Raw genomic sequence first — 18,692 nt, forward strand, 5'->3', positions numbered from 1 at the left:
ACGACGATGAACGAAGCAGATGAATCAATTACACAAGATTTGAATAGACGAGAAGCTTCTTCGCCTGCAGATCCTCTCGCGGAAACAGACGACGGTAACTCTGAAACTATTGGACGCAATGTATTATGCCACGAAAGAGTCCGACTACAAAATGAACTAAATGATTTGTGCGACAGAATTTCAAAATCGATTACTGAAAATGCTCAAAATTCTATCGTTACTGATCTTAAAATTAAACTTCATGTTAAACGAATTGCTTATGACCAAGTGATGGATAAACTCATTCCGACTACCCGTAATCCAAATGTTTTGAAGAAATATGAAACTGGAAGGCAAATGATGTTATCGAAAATCGATCAAATTGAAAGCAGAATTAATTCTTACCTTGACGAGGAGATCGTTTCTGATCACGGGTCTGTCGAATCCAATACAAGCAAATGCAGTGTTGAATCACTGAAGCGATTGCAACTTGAGCAAGAACGAGAGGTAGAAAGAGCCGATTCTCTTGTACGTATGGCTAAACGAGACTTTCTCACAGAAGAAGATACCATTCGCAATAAAATATCAGCACTAGAGCGTCGCCTTGATACCAAACGTCGAGACATAAACGAAAAAGAACGAATGGCAGATCTGACACGTCGCCAAGCTGACGAACTTATGCGTGAAATTGAACAAGAAAAGACTGAATTGGCTACCAAAAAGATGCCTAAAGATAACTTCCGTGGCGTCAATATTGAATATCCGTTAGAGTCAACACGCAGACGAAGTGCAGCGAACTTTTTTGTTCCGACGAAGAGTCAAGTGACAACAAATTCAGAAAAGACCAAAGAATTGCACTTCCCGACAGCACGAACTTACAACCGCCCGTCTCCTGCAAACAGAATGCTTATACCACAAGAAGCAGTCGACGCGTGGATTGACCACTTGGAACCTAACCAGTCTGGTAAATTTTCTGTTAATTCTTTTAATATGTCAGTAGAGGAACAAACTATGTTATCATTACAGTTGAATTCTAGAATCTTGTCCCAGCACCATTTATCGCCGATTACGATTCCTAGTTTTAGCGGAACGCCCCTAGAATGGTCAAACTTTATTGAGTTATTTTTTGATAATGTACACAGTTCTCTTGACGACGACGGTTCGCGTATGGTTCGCTTAGTCGCGTCTTTGACGGGGGTGGCTAAACGACATATCGATGGCTTAGGCACGGTGGGAAGTAATTATATTGTCGCGTTGAGTGAATTGAAACATATATTCGGCCAACGGGTGACGATTGCTCGGGCCTTTCTCGAGAAGGTTGTAGATGGTAGACGAGTAACAGAATTCAGTATCCGAAAAATATCCGATTTTCATTCTGAAGTTCGCGACATTGTGATAAATTTGAAGAAAATGCGATTGCTTGCAGATTTGTATAGTATTGAAAATGTTAGAAAGACAGCAATGCGAATTCCGGTAGAACTGACCTCGAGTTGGAATAAGTTTGTGACTGATATGATTCGTGCCGACGAAATGCCGAGTTTACTGGACTTCGAGCAGTGGTTGTGGGAACGATGCGAGGAGTTAGGAAATCCTTTTTCACCAAATCTTTTCAGTACTAAAATAGATCGTGACGATCGCAGACAGGCATTTCCTAAGAAGAATGTGGTATACCCTTTATCGGGTCATTCAAATCAGCCGCTCGAACAACCGCGAATGCAATGTTTCTATTGCAATGGTTTTCATTCTTTAAGTAACTGCGATAGCTTCAGGTTTAGTGCCAATGACACGAAAAGAAGATTTCTACTAAATTCACGCCTGTGCTTTAACTGTCTCGAACCTGGACATTTAGCTATTTTGTGCCGGTTCCGCAATATGTGTCGTGTTTGTCCCGGTAAGCATCATTCAGCCATCCATGGTTTGAGAGTCGTTCCTAATAGATTGAGTGATAACAATCAGCCTGATCTCCCTCCTCATATGAGCGGCGTTGCCAATTCTCATGTTTCAGGCGTTAATGGTGTTCAGTTTCAGCTTTTGCCAGTCGTAGTAAAAGGCCCATTGGGATCCTCTGAATATGCTATCGCTGTTCTAGATTCTGCCAGTCAAATCTCAATAATACATCCCAAATTGAAACAAAAACTTGGTTTAAAAGGAAGTCCTAGGTGTCTAACCATTAACACCTTATGCAATAAGGGCGTTTCGCAAAATACGGAGGTGGTGAAATTGTCGGTGCGATCTGCTCACGACGAGAGTGGTCAAATTCTGATGTTAAGCAACGTGTTTGTGGTCGAGTCACGCATACCACATCCAGCTAGAATCCTTAAGAACGATCACAATATGACTCACCTGCAGGATATTCCGTTAACCGACATTGAAGCGAACAAAGCCATGATTTTAATCGGAGCCGATAATCCCTTAGCGCATTTCCAGCTTGAACGTAGAGTCGGCCAGCAACATGAACCAGTGGGTATTAAAACTCCTCTCGGTTGGACTTTGATCGGGTCTTCAGGCGCGAGTAATGAAGATGAAACTGTTTCAAATATGCTGTGTTGTGATTTGCGTGACCAGTATAACATGCTGCAAGAACAAGTCGAGCGATTTTGGTCCACTGAAGCTGTAGGCACGGCGTACAATTTGACCCGTAGCGAGTCGATTGAAGATAGACAAACTGATAATTTGATGGAAAGAAAAATTAGATTTATCGACGGTCATTACGAGGTTGGGTTTATGTGGAGAAATGAAAATTGCGAAATGTCGCAAAACGAACACGTAGCGCTTAACAGGTTCGAAAATCTTAGAAAACGACTCCAAGGAAACGAACGTTTGCGAAACTTATATTGTAAAGAAATGGCAAAGAATATTGAAAGGGGTTGGGTGCGTAAGCTAACTTCAGATAAAAAGGCGTTTCGCGGTCCTCGAACTTGGTTTCTGCCTCATCATGGCGTTGAAAATCCCAACAAGCCAAATAAACTAAGAATTGTTTTTGACGCGGCATCTACTTGCTGCGGCGTCAGTCTGAACAGTCGATTGATGTCCGGGCGCGATTTGATCAATAATCTAGTCGGGGTGCTTTTACGTTTTCGGGAAAGACCAATCGCTATAAGCGCCTATAAAGAAGCCATGTTTCATATGATTCGATTGCCGGAAGATGATACGGATTCTGCACGTTTTCTCTGGTCGGAAGACCTTTTTTCAACCAAACGGCCAGATGTGTATAAATTCTTAGTTCGTATTTTTGGAGCTGTGGATTCACCTTATGTCGCAAACTTTTGTTTGAATAGAGCTGCGTACGATAGTAGAAACAAGTTTCCTAGAGACGTAATATTAACTACCGATAGAGACTTTTATGTCGATGATTTACTTACTTCGAAATGGAATGTTGATTCCGCGGTATCGACAGCTAAAGATATGATTAGGATGTTACACGATAAAGGATTCAACTTGACCAAGTGGGTTTCGAATTCTAAATCGGTTTTACGTGAAATATCCAGTGGACGTGTCGTCACTAATGTTGACTTAGATCTGGACAGATTACCTGTTAGAAAAGCTCTGGGCTTGCATTGGGACATCGAGAAGGATTGCTTTATATTCGACCACCAGAAATTTACTGAATTTACCACGAAAAGAAAGGCCCTTAGTGTAACCAGTTCAATATTCGATCCATTAGGATTTGTAGCACCAATCATTTTGTATGCCAAATTATTACTGCGGGAATGTTGGCGTGACAACTTAGCTTGGGACGAAGTATTTGATAATAAGAGATTGAAGTGTTGGGAAAATTGGATAAATTCGCTGAAATGTTTAAAGAGTTTTTCGATTCCACGTCAATTTAAAGGTGTTAAATGTGAAAGTTCCTCGTATGAAATTCATATATTCTGTGATGCATCAGAAGTGGCATATGGCGCGGTAGCATACATAATATCGAAGCATTCCCGGGAGAATTTTCAGTGTAGTCTTATCGCGGCTAATGCAAGAGTCGCACCTATGAAAGGTATGACCGTGCCTCGTTTAGAATTGCAAGGTGCTCTCTTGGCCGTGCGATTGTTAAATTTTCTCCGAAAAGAACTATCCCTTCCACTAGGCGACGTACATATGTGGTCCGACTCGACTTGTGTATTGAGATATTTAAAAAATAAAACTCGAAGATTTAAAACATTTGTAGCCAATCGCGTTCGCGAAATACTCGATCACACTCGGCCACACCAATGGAAGTACGTCGACTCCGCACAGAATCCCGCTGATTACTGCACTAGGGGAATGACGGTTTCCAAATTTCTAGAAAATTCTGATCGATGGCTACATGGACCAGAGTTTTTGCTCATGCCCGAAAGTGATTGGCCAAGCCAGATAGCATTACGTGCAGTTGACGACCACGACCAAGAGATTAAATATCAAACATGCATACTAGCAGATTGTTTTATAACTACGGATAACAGCGATGGAGTACTTGATTCGGAAATCGAAAAGGTCGTCGATGTCGAACGTTTTGATTCGTGGTTTTCCTTATGCAAACGAACTGCCGTGGTTTTGTTGGCAGCTCGGTATTTTAAGAATCTTTCTGTGAAATGTCCGACGTATAGCCCGCTGCCAGCTCAACTTGTGACTCCTAAACAGTTGGAACTCGCGGGCCGGTATTGGATAGTTTCTGCTCAAAACAAGCATTTCCGCGTGGAGCGCAAATGCATAACTAACGGAGAAGATTTATCATCAAAATCAACGTTACTTAATCTGACGCCATTTTTCGATGGACAAGTGATCCGCGTCGGGGGCCGTCTTGAAAATGCCAATATCCCACTGCGTTCGAAACATCCTATTATACTGCCGTATTCAAGTTTGAAATGTGATTCGAACTGCCCATGTCGAATTTCATGGTTGATAATGAAAGCTGCTCATATTCGACTCGCACATGCCGGTACAGAGGCCACGCTTAGCGCATTAAGACAGCGCTACTGGCATATAAAAGGGAGAAAACTTGTCAAACGAATAATTGATAATTGTTGGGAATGTAAAAGACGTCGAGCAAGTTGCAGAACCCCACTGATGTCGAATCTGCCCAAAGTTCGTGTTACTGAAGCAAGACCGTTCGAAAATGTCGGGCTGGATTTCTTCGGCCCGATCCAAACAAAGAGAGGCAGGGTTTTAGAGAAACGATGGGGGTGTTTGTTTAGTTGGCTTTCAATGAGAGCTGTACACATTGAGATGGCATGGACTATGGATACTGATTCCTTCATATGTGTACTTTTGTCTTTCATTGCGATACGAGGACCTGTATCCCAAATATGGTCGGACAACGGATCAAATATAGTTGGTGGTTCCCGAGAGCTGAAAACGGTCCTTAACTCGATAGATGAATCTCGCGTGGCAGAACTTTGCTTAAAACACAATATTGAATGGCATTTCACTCCACCTTACGCTCCCCATTTTGGTGGTGTTTGGGAAAGATTAGTAAAGTCCGCAAAGCGTGCTTTGAAAGCAGTTCTGGGGAATGTGCGTGTAACCGACGAAGTCTTGAAGACCGCGTTTGCGAGGGTTACCGACATCATGAATAGTAGACCCATTACAACAGTGAGCGACGAACCAACCGACTTTAGTGCCATTACACCAAATTGTTTGTTGAAAGGGCATTCGGCCGAAGTGTTTCCACTGGATTCAGACGTGATGAAATTATGCTACAGAAAACGATGGAGGCAAACCGAAGCTATTTGTAATCAGTTTTGGAGAAGATGGCAAAAAGATTACCTACCGAATTTGATGACACGATGTAAGTGGCGGAAGGAACAACGAAACTTACAAGAAGGAAATCTGGTGCTCGTTTCTGACCCCGTTGCACCGAGAGGACGTTGGCAACTTGGTCGTGTTATTCAAATTTACCCTGGTTCTGACGGACGAGTCCGAACTGTCGCGGTTAAAACTATAAATGGCATACATATTCGACCCGCATCGAAAATCTGCCTCCTAGAATAATGACTTCCTGCGGATAGTCACGGGGTGGCTTTGTCGGCAGTCCGTGTGGTCCTAAAGTTTAGTTTAGTTAGGATTCCTTCAGTTGTACATCGTCATCGTGATGATTATCGCTATCTCGTCGTCGTCATCATTACTGTGTTGTTTTCTCGTATTCGACGTGTCGCATTTTTCTCTTTCACGTGTTATCGTGTTACGTATTTATTTTATTATCGTCCCCTAAGCTCAGCAAGATGTTTAAGATTGCATTTCTGGTGGTAGCAGTTTAGGATTTCATTTCTTGTTATGGCAGTTTAAGATTACATCGCCTTTATAACGTTGAAGTTTGAATTCATTCAATAGTCTTCTTTTATACTGTATTTCGAATCGTTCGATATAACATTATGATATTTGCATGTCTACAGCTCGTATGGTATTGCATTTATAGTTACTGTTTTACCTTGGTTGTATATCTGTCGTTTTGGGACTATGCTGTTATATGGAGTTGTTTTGTGTAAGTATTAGTTTAATATTCTGTATCATTTGTCTTTGATTTATTTGGTGTTAATTATTTCATTTGTATTTTAGTCAACCGTTTTGAATATTTTCAATAAAACGAGTCTGGCAAATCGACTTATCATTTCCGGGTCCCAAAAGTGACAACAAGCGAGTGCAAAATTTAACCTAAGTGTAATGCATTTCATATAATGCTGCTCAAGGCCATATGTTCTTCCGAACGTGCACATTACACGTTTTGAACGGTTGCACAGATGAGCTGTGGCGCAGTCCCGGGTCTCGGGGTTGAATTTTCGACGACTCGTTTCGTAACGAGTTTAATTAAAACATTGAAACCCTTAACAACTGTGATGCTGACTTGGCATATCGAGCAAACCGATTTTGTAATACTCAAGAAGGAAAAATATATTTCCGTTTAAGCACTTTGGAATGCTTTACCCTTGTTGCTCCGTTTCCCGAACATTTTTAAATTTAAAAAATCGAAATCAACTCGAACGACACGTAATCAACTCGAGGCCCTGGTACATAGGAAGCGCCGTACAGCAGCACTTGTCACCACATAAATCCGTGTAGAGACAATAATAAATTTGGAATCAATTTTTGCTTTTTCAGGTCGTTCGAGAGCCGCAACAAATTAGCTTGTGGGCCACATTTGGCCCGCAGTTTGCACAACTCTTAGTGTTGTGTTTGTCTGGTTTACTGTTGGGTGCTGTTTTCTAGTTGTTGCGCTTGTGGTTAGATTGTAGAGGTTTTATTACGGCCTTGTCTGTTTTTGTGTCACCTCTCTGCGGACCGGCGATTGGCCGCGGCCTGGTGGTTGCCGACCACTGCTATGAATGGTAATTTATGAATCCTTACAAAAGACTAAAACTTAATATTTGTCACAAGATTTGTTATGAAAAGGCAAGCTTAATTTATGTCTCATAGACCTCATATGATTCATTGGGATATACTAAATTACAAGTTTACGGCAGCAGAATTAAAGTATATTATGTCAAAAGATTTATAGTTATAGTGCTTAGATGACAAAATAAATGTAATAAGCTGTGACTCAAGCTTATATGAGTGGACATTCCATTTGGTTATGGAACACTTTCATTGATTGTTTAAGAAATATTATTTTTGATCGAAAGTTTGATTTCTTTTTTTTACTATCGAACACTCAAACCAAACAGCAATTTTTGGAGATGATACGATAACAAGAGAACTATGAATTGACATGCATGTGCGTAATGACCAATGAGTAAGACCAATGAACTTGACTGCGTTGGCACAAGTTCAAACCACTGAACACAAGCTGTAATAAAATGGGAAGCCAATGCCAATCTGATGATTTTCAGAAAATAGTAACTCCTTCAGTGGACACTTGCACAGGGCTTGGTTTAGAGTGAAAGACATGAATAAGAGTCATATAGAATATGACTTCTCAAAAACTCAAAACAATATTCGATAAGTACTCAAGAAAATGAATGCTGCTCCTCACACTGCCCATTTATTCGAAAATTTTAATAAAAATCAATTAAACTTGGAAGTTTATCAGAAAAAAAATCTTTCTTTGAGTGCAATATAGGGCAATTTTAGGTATTTCACACAATCACAGGAATAGACTCAACAGAACTAAATTGCTCATAGGTATTGGTTAATATGTATTTTAAACAAATATTCAAAAAAATGAGTAGGCCTGAAAGCTATTATTCAAAAAGGTGAATTTAAAAATGAAAAAAATTAAAAAAAATAAAATCAAAATTTTCTTCAACTCTTTCAAAAGCGATAATTATGTGAATATATATTATTGTTTTATACCTCTGTACTGCCCAAGGATAATTTTAAAGCTTGTAGTTGATCTGATGACAGGTTGCAGTCAATAAGGCTGAACTCTTCAACACAGGATTGATTGGAAAGTATTTTTCCAACTGATGACAAACCTTCAACTCCTATGTTTGTGTTTCTATGCAGTTCAAACTTCATGATCTATAATGAAACAAGAACAATTTGAGGTTGTAATTGGACTGTTATAAATCTTGTTGAATTAAGCAACAAATTGAGCATGGACAGTGGTTTTCACCCTTTTTCATGGAGTGGAATTCTAATGAAACATTCCAGTTGATAGAGGCCCCATGTGCAATAGTTCATTGCCATTTATTGGCCAAATTGTATAAAACATGAATACATATTAAGCAAATCTAATACTGACAAAACAAAATGAACTACTCATGTAGTATGTTAACCAAGATGGCGAACACTGGAACGTAGAAAGGTAGCAGGTTAGGGTTAGGTCATAATTTCAGGTACAAATACTACGGCAGTCACTAGGCTAGTCCCCGAACTCTCAATAAAACTGAAATAAGTAGAATTGGAATAAATTTATGGCCTAACCCTAACCTGGTACACATGCTACGTTCCGGTGCACATACTACAGGAGCGCTAAAAATTCTGCTCTATGGTGTTTTCGGTTACCATTCCATGTCGAGATGGGATTAGTTAGCCAGTTGTCAGATGCATGGACTCGATGGTGAAGAAAGCCGTAACCGATCAGTGGGTACATGAACCACCCTATGGTGGCGAGGAGTCCAGTCATCCTCTCATACATAATCAACCCTGCATGTGATTCAAAAGTGCGAACCCACGCATGGTAATCAGAGGTGCGGTGGCAAGCATGTTCCTAACTCTTAGCAGAATTTGCCACACTGCCGAGTCATGCGCCACACCGCTGAGAGTTTCTCCATATTTCCACCCAACAAGTCGGGATAGAATAAGTAAAAGAAATTTTTGTTCTTCAGTTGAACACCAATGCTCGCCATAATTTTATATGCTTAGAACCAGATCATGTTCGTTTCATTGGACTACACATCCAAATTTTTAGGGAAGTGGTTGCCAAAGGGCATAACTGCTGTAAGTTTACAGGATATATATGCATACTGACTATTTAGCAATTGATGATAATTTTCTGCTGTTACATATATATTTTCAAACAACTTCATTGATTGTATCCATGATTTAGAACAGTGGTTCCCAACCTTTCTACCCTGGCGGACCGGTAATATTAAATTAAATGTACTCGCGAACAGGCAAAAAATTTAAATGACCGGAACGTAAAAGAATAACATATATTTGTGTAATACTATGCAATGTCGGGCACTCAATATGCATCTATAGTCTAGACAAAAAAAGCACACTTAAAAACAGCTCACACGAAGAAAAACTATCAAATAATGTGACGACCAAAAATATTTGCGTAATGAAATGCAGTGCTGGGCACCCTTTACAAACGCAATTAACTCTAGTGAAAATTTTGCTGCTGTTTAGTTTCCAATATAGGATTGCAAACGATGCCTCAAGGAAGTTTCTGCAACAAAAAGCCCTGCAGCGGCGTGCAGCCATTTTCCTTGCTTTGCTTTAATTAAAGCTAGTGATGAAAATATTTTTATATATAGATAATAAAAATATAAGTTACTCGTTGAAAATACGGACAACAGTTTGATTGCTCGATTACTTAGCGATGGGTATTCATTACCAAGAGATATCCAAAATTGTGACAGTGATTCTTTTTTACATGTGGACTGTAAAGTAGAATCACAATTTGAATCAAGCTTTTTCATTGGGTTTATCATATTAATCCCTCTGCAGTTGATCGATGCTTCAAACGGAGTGAATTTACATTACAATGACGAAGTCGTCGGTAATTTGGCACACCAGGCACAAATTCCCATAGAAGTGTGATTTATACGAGAATAGCAGGACAAAAATTAATTGATGGAGCATACTCATAAGTGCCGTTATTAAGCTTATTTCAGAACAGCCTGCGGGCGAACAGCCTGCGTCTTCTCGGGCGATATCGGTATCGGGTATCAGTATCGGCAATATCGGCCATTTTTTCGGTATCGGTCATGTATCGGTATCAGCTAAAATATTAGATATTTCCGACATATTTACCTTTTCGATATGGCCCAAAATGTTTTAAAAGATAGGTTAAAATACTAGTTTTTAATTTATTTTTTGTCTGGAGAGATCTTGCACGTCCCCAGTAGTAACGAAAATAGGATTCACCTGTTTTTAGATATTTACTAGCCAGACTAACTCAACTAATTTGGCTATTTTCGCTGCCAAATTTTTATATTGACATTTTAATATTACACACTATACATAGTAATTAAGGAGAATTATATTGAGACAGCCCAGAAAAATGAGCAACTAGGCGCCCAGTTCTAAATCATACAGTGGAATCCGAGTTCTTTTTTACAGCAAATGCACTTTTTGGCATGGCTATGAATTCTGACAATTTATCGTCAAGCGTGAGTGTCATTTAGTCCGTCGACGTCGTTAAACTAAATCCAACACAATTATCCCCTTATGCAGGTATTGTATATTGTGATTTCAGTTATTTTAATTTTGTTTAAAACACAATTTCTTCATAGATTTATTGGCGTGGCCGCCTAAACTGTCTCAAAATATACGATAGTATAATAGTAGATAGTATACAAATAGTAAAATAGAAAACATTCTCGACGTATTATAGGTACTTCTAGTCGGCGCTGATTGAAATCCTTTTATTTTGACTGTAATTTATTGTCGCGTTGATTACAATTAAACACAAAATAAAATATTTTGACAATGCTTTAAATCAGTGGTTCTCAACCTTTTATGACTCATGGCCCGTTTCGGAGGCTTTTAGCACTCATGGCCCCCACTTTAATATTCCAGAGGTATTAATAGGGTTATTTTCATTGATAGATTCCAAATCCCATTATGTTAAAACAATTTGCACAAAAGAGAGCGAAAACACCCTGCGAAATAACCTTGTTGAGCAGCAAACTAGGAAATACTGTGAGATTTCTTTTAAGTGAAAAGTAAATTCAGATTTCAGCCAATCCTTGTGGCCCCCCTCCAACTCCTCCGTGGCCCCCTTAGGGGGCCTAGGCCCCCCGGTTGAGAACCGCTGCTTCAAATTGAAACGTAGGACGTCGGCGCTAGAATTCGCAGGCGATATTCGTTATTCTTTTGAACACGAAAAACGATAATCGAAGGTCGCAATATTAATATTAAATTGGAATTGCACATTCCGGCTTATAAGTTTTCTAATTCAACACCGAGATTACTAGCGTCAGTGCACAATGCATCTGAATCAATTAATGCATCTGGATACCAAACATCAATTTCATATGTGATATATCTCTTTTTCAATCTGAAATAATGTGTACTATGAATAACGCTCAAAGACCATTGTTTTAACCCGTCTGCCCTACCCAGCACACTTAATTAAGGTAATAATTACATAGTATCGGAATCGGAATATCGGCCTTTTTGTAATATCGGTGTATTGCTATTGGCATTTTTAGTTGGTATCGGTTCGGTATCGGCGACAAAAGTGGTATTGGTACATCTCTAGATATAAGTTGCATTGAAATTAAAAATGGATTTTATTGAAGTTAATTGTGACAAGTAATAGTTTTATATTTCATACACATTTAATCGATGCTACACGTGAGCTTGTCTTTGTGTATAAACAATTATAATGTCTGACATCAGTGAGTCGCAAATGACTACAAAAATTAATTTTCACAATTTCAATCACTTTATTTCTAAACAAAGCCACATAGAAACAGTTTTTAGGATATGATATAATATTTCGTGACTTGTATCAAATTAATTTGGGAACCATTCGCCTTATCAAATGCGGGTATATAAGAAATTGTTTATATACATAAAACAAAATACAAAATGGATTAATATTTTGCGCCACATCAAACAATTTGGATATACATGCATATATAATTTGTTTATTGTCTATAATCATGTCATATTTCGTGACTGACATTTTACGGTAATTTTGTTCTCGCTATATTCCATGTACATTCGTGTTTGTGCCATATTTCATATTAGAATTATATGGTAGCGTTATGTAGGGCATCGAAAATGCAAGATTAGAGAGATTGATGTTACCTCCGTCTCTCTATAGCAATTTTTTTTGCGCAAACGACATTTTTGTGGAAAAATTCACCTCGCAAAAACAATGTGTGGAACAGTTAGCTGAATTATCAAACATTCAGTGAGTAAAAGACTGGATATTTTATGCAAAAGACCAAAACAAAATAGCTTGGCAGAGTTAAGTAGCCTATACTTCTCCACTTTCCCATAGCATTTATAATCCACAGAAAAAAAAAGTTGTGATATCATAGTTAACTGGGAGCTACAGGGTCAAAATTGAATTTGAATACAGACAAGGTCTGGGGACAACCAGCCAAGTTCCAGAGGTCAAAGGTTGCTTTGAAGCAGTGGTCGGCAATCTTAAATTGCTGACCGGTAAAGCCTGACCAAAATTTTGGCGGACCACTATTATACAAACGAACTAAGCCTATGCAATAAATTATATGCATTGGGAAATTTACTAAAAACGACGGTGATACTATTTAATGCGATATCTGTATTTGTTTGATGGCCAATAACTGCTCCCATATTCGAGACATTGACACACCTAACGTCTTTCTTACATCTAACCTACTTCAATATTATATCGTTTTTGTAGTTATCTATATTGAAAACCAGGCCTCACATTAAGATTTCGGGTTAACAAAGCCTGTGGTTGCCATTTTGTTGGGGAGCCATTTTGGCTCCCAAGCCATTTTGTTGGGGAGATCTTATTCGGACTGATGAGAGACATTCTTATACAGGCGTAGAGAAAACAATTGACCCAGCCTTATTTCGACATACTGACATGACAATTGTTTATGCAGTCAGACATGCTGCTCAATAGTGTTGTGCAGTGGTCGGCAAACTTCATGTACTTGCGGGCCAAATATACACGTTTCTGGTAGCGCGCGGGCCGCAATATTTCCGCCTTCGAACAATCGCTACAGTAATTAAACTCCAAATTATGGCGCATTTGCATTGCTGCTCTTCTATTGCTGTGTTGAAAACCTGTTCCAATGAGATGTGTATGTGGCGTTTTTTTAATATATTATCCAACAATACACTGTTTTTATTTACTTATTATCAATGTGAAAGATGATGTTTTTATGGCAACTCGTCGACCAAATGATGATCTGACAAGTGTCGGCAGTCCGTGTGGTCCTAAAGTTTAGTTTAGTTAGGATTCCTTCAGTTGTACATCGTCATCGTGATGATTATCGCTATCTCGTCGTCGTCATCATTACTGTGTTGTTTTCTCGTATTCGACGTGTCGCATTTTTCTCTTTCACGTGTTATCGTGTTACGTATTTATTTTATTATCGTCCCCTAAGCTCAGCAAGATGTTTAAGATTGCATTTCTGGTGGTAGCAGTTTAGGATTTCATTTCTTGTTATGGCAGTTTAAGATTACATCGCCTTTATAACGTTGAAGTTTGAATTCATTCAATAGTCTTCTTTTATACTGTATTTCGAATCGTTCGATATAACATTATGATATTTGCATGTCTACAGCTCGTATGGTATTGCATTTATAGTTACTGTTTTACCTTGGTTGTATATCTGTCGTTTTGGGACTATGCTGTTATATGGAGTTGTTTTGTGTAAGTATTAGTTTAATATTCTGTATCATTTGTCTTTGATTTATTTGGTGCTAATTATTTCATTTGTATTTTAGTCAACCGTTTTGAATATTTTCAATAAAACGAGTCTGGCAAATCGACTTATCATTTCCGGGTCCCAAAAGTGACATAGTTGAACAAATCTCCTTGCGACGACGATGAACGAAGCAGATGAATCAATTACACAAGATTTGAATAGACGAGAAGCTTCTTCGCCTGCAGATCCTCTCGCGGAAACAGACGACGGTAACTCTGAAACTATTGGACGCAATGTATTATGCCACGAAAGAGTCCGACTACAAAATGAACTAAATGATTTGTGCGACAGAATTTCAAAATCGATTACTGAAAATGCTCAAAATTCTATCGTTACTGATCTTAAAATTAAACTTCATGTTAAACGAATTGCTTATGACCAAGTGATGGATAAACTCATTCCGACTACCCGTAATCCAAATGTTTTGAAGAAATATGAAACTGGAAGGCAAATGATGTTATCGAAAATCGATCAAATTGAAAGCAGAATTAATTCTTACCTTGACGAGGAGATCGTTTCTGATCACGGGTCTGTCGAATCCAATACAAGCAAATGCAGTGTTGAATCACTGAAGCGATTGCAACTTGAGCAAGAACGAGAGGTAGAAAGAGCCGATTCTCTTGTACGTATGGCTAAACGAGACTTTCTCACAGAAGAAGATACCATTCGCAATAAAATATCAGCACTAGAGCGTCGCCTTGATACCAAACGTCGAGACATAAACGAAAAAGAACGAATGGCAGATCTGACACGTCGCCAAGCTGACGAACTTATGCGTGAAATTGAACAAGAAAAGACTGAATTGGCTACCAAAAAGATGCCTAAAGATAACTTCCGTGGCGTCAATATTGAATATCCGTTAGAGTATCCACGCAGACGAAGTGCAGCGAACTTTTTTGTTCCGACGAAGAGTCAAGTGACAACAAATTCAGAAAAGACCAAAGAATTGCACTTCCCGACAGCACGAACTTACAACCGCCCGTCTCCTGCAAACAGAATGCTTATACCACAAGAAGCAGTCGACGCGTGGATTGACCACTTGGAACCTAACCAGTCTGGTAAATTTTCTGTTAATTCTTTTAATATGTCAGTAGAGGAACAAACTATGTTATCATTACAGTTGAATTCTAGAATCTTGTCCCAGCACCATTTATCGCCGATTACGATTCCTAGTTTTAGCGGAACGCCCCTAGAATGGCCAAACTTTATTGAGTTATTTTTTGATAATGTACACAGTTCTCTTGACGACGACGGTTCGCGTATGGTTCGCTTAGTCGCGTCTTTGACGGGGGTGGCTAAACGACATATCGATGGCTTAGGCACGGTGGGAAGTAATTATATTGTCGCGTTGAGTGAATTGAAACATATATTCGGCCAACGGGTGACGATTGCTCGGGCCTTTCTCGAGAAGGTTGTAGATGGTAGACGAGTAACAGAATTCATTATCCGAAAAATATCCGATTTTCATTCTGAAGTTCGCGACATTGTGATAAATTTGAAGAAAATGCGATTGCTTGCAGATTTGTATAGTATTGAAAATGTTAGAAAGACAGCAATGCGAATTCCGGTAGAACTGACCTCGAGTTGGAATAAGTTTGTGACTGATATGATTCGTGCCGACGAAATGCCGAGTTTACTGGACTTCGAGCAGTGGTTGTGGGAACGATGCGAGGAATTAGGAAATCCTTTTTCACCAAATCTTTTCAGTACTAAAATAGATCGTGACGATCGCAGACAGGCATTTCCTAAGAAGAATGTGGTATACCCTTTATCGGGTCATTCAAATCAGCCGCTCAAACAACCGCGAATGCAATGTTTCTATTGCAATGGTTTTCATTCTTTAAGTAACTGCGATAGCTTCAGGTTTAGTGCCAATGACACGAAAAGAAGATTTCTACTAAATTCACGCCTGTGCTTTAACTGTCTCGAACCTGGACATTTAGCTATTTTGTGCCGGTTCCGCAATATGTGTCGTGTTTGTCCCGGTAAGCATCATTCAGCCATCCATGGTTTGAGAGTCGTTCCTAATAGATTGAGTGATAACAATCAGCCTGATCTCCCTCCTCATATGAGCGGCGTTGCCAATTCTCATGTTTCAGGCGTTAATGGTGTTCAGTTTCAGCTTTTGCCAGTCGTAGTAAAAGGCCCATTGGGATCCTCTGAATATGCTATCGCTGTTCTAGATTCTGCCAGTCAAATCTCAATAATACATCCCAAATTGAAACAAAAACTTGGTTTAAAAGGAAGTCCTAGGTGTCTAACCATTAACACCTTATGCAATAAGGGCGTTTCGCAAAATACGGAGGTGGTGAAATTGTCGGTGCGATCTGCTCACGACGAGAGTGGTCAAATTCTGATGTTAAGCAACGTGTTTGTGGTCGAGTCACGCATACCACATCCAGCTAGAATCCTTAAGAACGATCACAATATGACTCACCTGCAGGATATTCCGTTAACCGACATTGAAGCGAACAAAGCCATGATTTTAATCGGAGCCGATAATCCCTTAGCGCATTTCCAGCTTGAACGTAGAGTCGGCCAGCAACATGAACCAGTGGGTATTAAAACTCCTCTCGGTTGGACTTTGATCGGGTCTTCAGGCGCGACTAATGAAGATGAAACTGTTTCAAATATGCTGTGTTGTGATTTGCGTGACCAGTATAACATGCTGCAAGAACAAGTCGAGCGATTTTGGTCCACTGAAGCTGTAGGCACGGCGTACAATTTGACCCGTAGTGAGTCGATTGAAGATAGACAAACTGATAATTTGATGGAAAGAAAAATTAGATTTATCGACGGTCATTACGAGGTTGGGTTTATGTGGAGAAATGAAAATTGCGAAATGTCGCAAAACGAACACGTAGCGCTTAACAGGTTCGAAAATCTTAGAAAACGACTCCAAGGAAACGAACGTTTGCGAAACTTATATTGTAAAGAAATGGCAAAGAATATTGAAAGGGGTTGGGTGCGTAAGCTAACTTCAGATAAAAAGGCGTTTCGCGGTCCTCGAACTTGGTTTCTGCCTCATCATGGCGTTGAAAATCCCAACAAGCCAAATAAACTAAGAATTGTTTTTGACGCGGCATCTACTTGCTGCGGCGTCAGTCTGAACAGTCGATTGATGTCCGGGCGCGATTTGATCAATAATCTAGTCGGGGTGCTTTTACGTTTTCGGGAAAGACCAATCGCTATAAGCGCCTATAAAGAAGCCATGTTTCATATGATTCGATTGCCGGAAGATGATACGGATTCTGCACGTTTTCTCTGGTCGGAAGACCTTTTTTCAACCAAACGGCCAGATGTGTATAAATTCTTAGTTCGTATTTTTGGAGCTGTGGATTCACCTTATGTCGCAAACTTTTGTTTGAATAGAGCTGCGTACGATAGTAGAAACAAGTTTCCTAGAGACGTAATATTAACTACCGATAGAGACTTTTATGTCGATGATTTACTTACTTCGAAATGGAATGTTGATTCCGCGGTATCGACAGCTAAAGATATGATTAGGATGTTACACGATAAAGGATTCAACTTGACCAAGTGGGTTTCGAATTCTAAATCGGTTTTACGTGAAATATCCAGTGGACGTGTCGTCACTAATGTTGACTTAGATCTGGACAGATTACCTGTTAGAAAAGCTCTGGGCTTGCATTGGGACATCGAGAAGGATTGCTTTATATTCGACCACCAGAAATTTACTGAATTTACCACGAAAAGAAAGGCCCTTAGTGTAACCAGTTCAATATTCGATCCATTAGGATTTGTAGCACCAATCATTTTGTATGCCAAATTATTACTGCGGGAATGTTGGCGTGACAACTTAGCTTGGGACGAAGTATTTGATAATAAGAGATTGAAGTGTTGGGAAAATTGGATAAATTCGCTGAAATGTTTAAAGAGTTTTTCGATTCCACGTCAATTTAAAGGTGTTAAATGTGAAAGTTCCTCGTATGAAATTCATATATTCTGTGATGCATCAGAAGTGGCATATGGCGCGGTAGCATACATAATATCGAAGCATTCCCGGGAGAATTTTCAGTGTAGTCTTATCGCGGCTAATGCAAGAGTCGCACCTATGAAAGGTATGACCGTGCCTCGTTTAGAATTGCAAGGTGCTCTCTTGGCCGTGCGATTGTTAAATTTTCTCCGAAAAGAACTATCCCTTCCACTAGGCGACGTACATATGTGGTCCGACTCGACTTGTGTATTGAGATATTTAAAAAATAAAACTCGAAGATTTAAAACATTTGTAGCCAATCGCGTTCGCGAAATACTCGATCACACTCGGCCACACCAATGGAAGTACGTCGACTCCGCACAGAATCCCGCTGATTACTGCACTAGGGGAATGACGGTTTCCAAATTTCTAGAAAATTCTGATCGATGGCTACATGGACCAGAGTTTTTGCTCATGCCCGAAAGTGATTGGCCAAGCCAGATAGCATTACGTGCAGTTGACGACCACGACCAAGAGATTAAATATCAAACATGCATACTAGCAGATTGTTTTATAACTACGGATAACAGCGATGGAGTACTTGATTCGGAAATCGAAAAGGTCGTCGATGTCGAACGTTTTGATTCGTGGTTTTCCTTATGCAAACGAACTGCCGTGGTTTTGTTGGCAGCTCGGTATTTTAAGAATCTTTCTGTGAAATGTCCGACGTATAGCCCGCTGCCAGCTCAACTTGTGACTCC

At 39.6% G+C, this 18,692-nt stretch overlaps 1 protein-coding gene across 1 annotated transcript in view; it reads right to left on the bottom strand.

Annotated features, from left to right (window-relative positions):
* LOC144420007 (uncharacterized) overlaps positions 1–18,692 on the bottom strand; it is a 39,647-nt gene that overhangs the window by 12,602 nt on the left and 8,353 nt on the right. The window contains exon 5 of the mRNA XM_078110303.1: positions 8,236–8,403. Coding sequence (XP_077966429.1) covers positions 8,236–8,403 — 168 coding nt within the window. The remainder of the gene's footprint in view (positions 1–8,235; positions 8,404–18,692) is intronic.

This window comes from Styela clava, chromosome 2, assembly GCF_964204865.1.
Source record: "Styela clava chromosome 2, kaStyClav1.hap1.2, whole genome shotgun sequence".
NCBI classification, from domain to species: Eukaryota; Metazoa; Chordata; class Ascidiacea; order Stolidobranchia; family Styelidae; genus Styela; species Styela clava.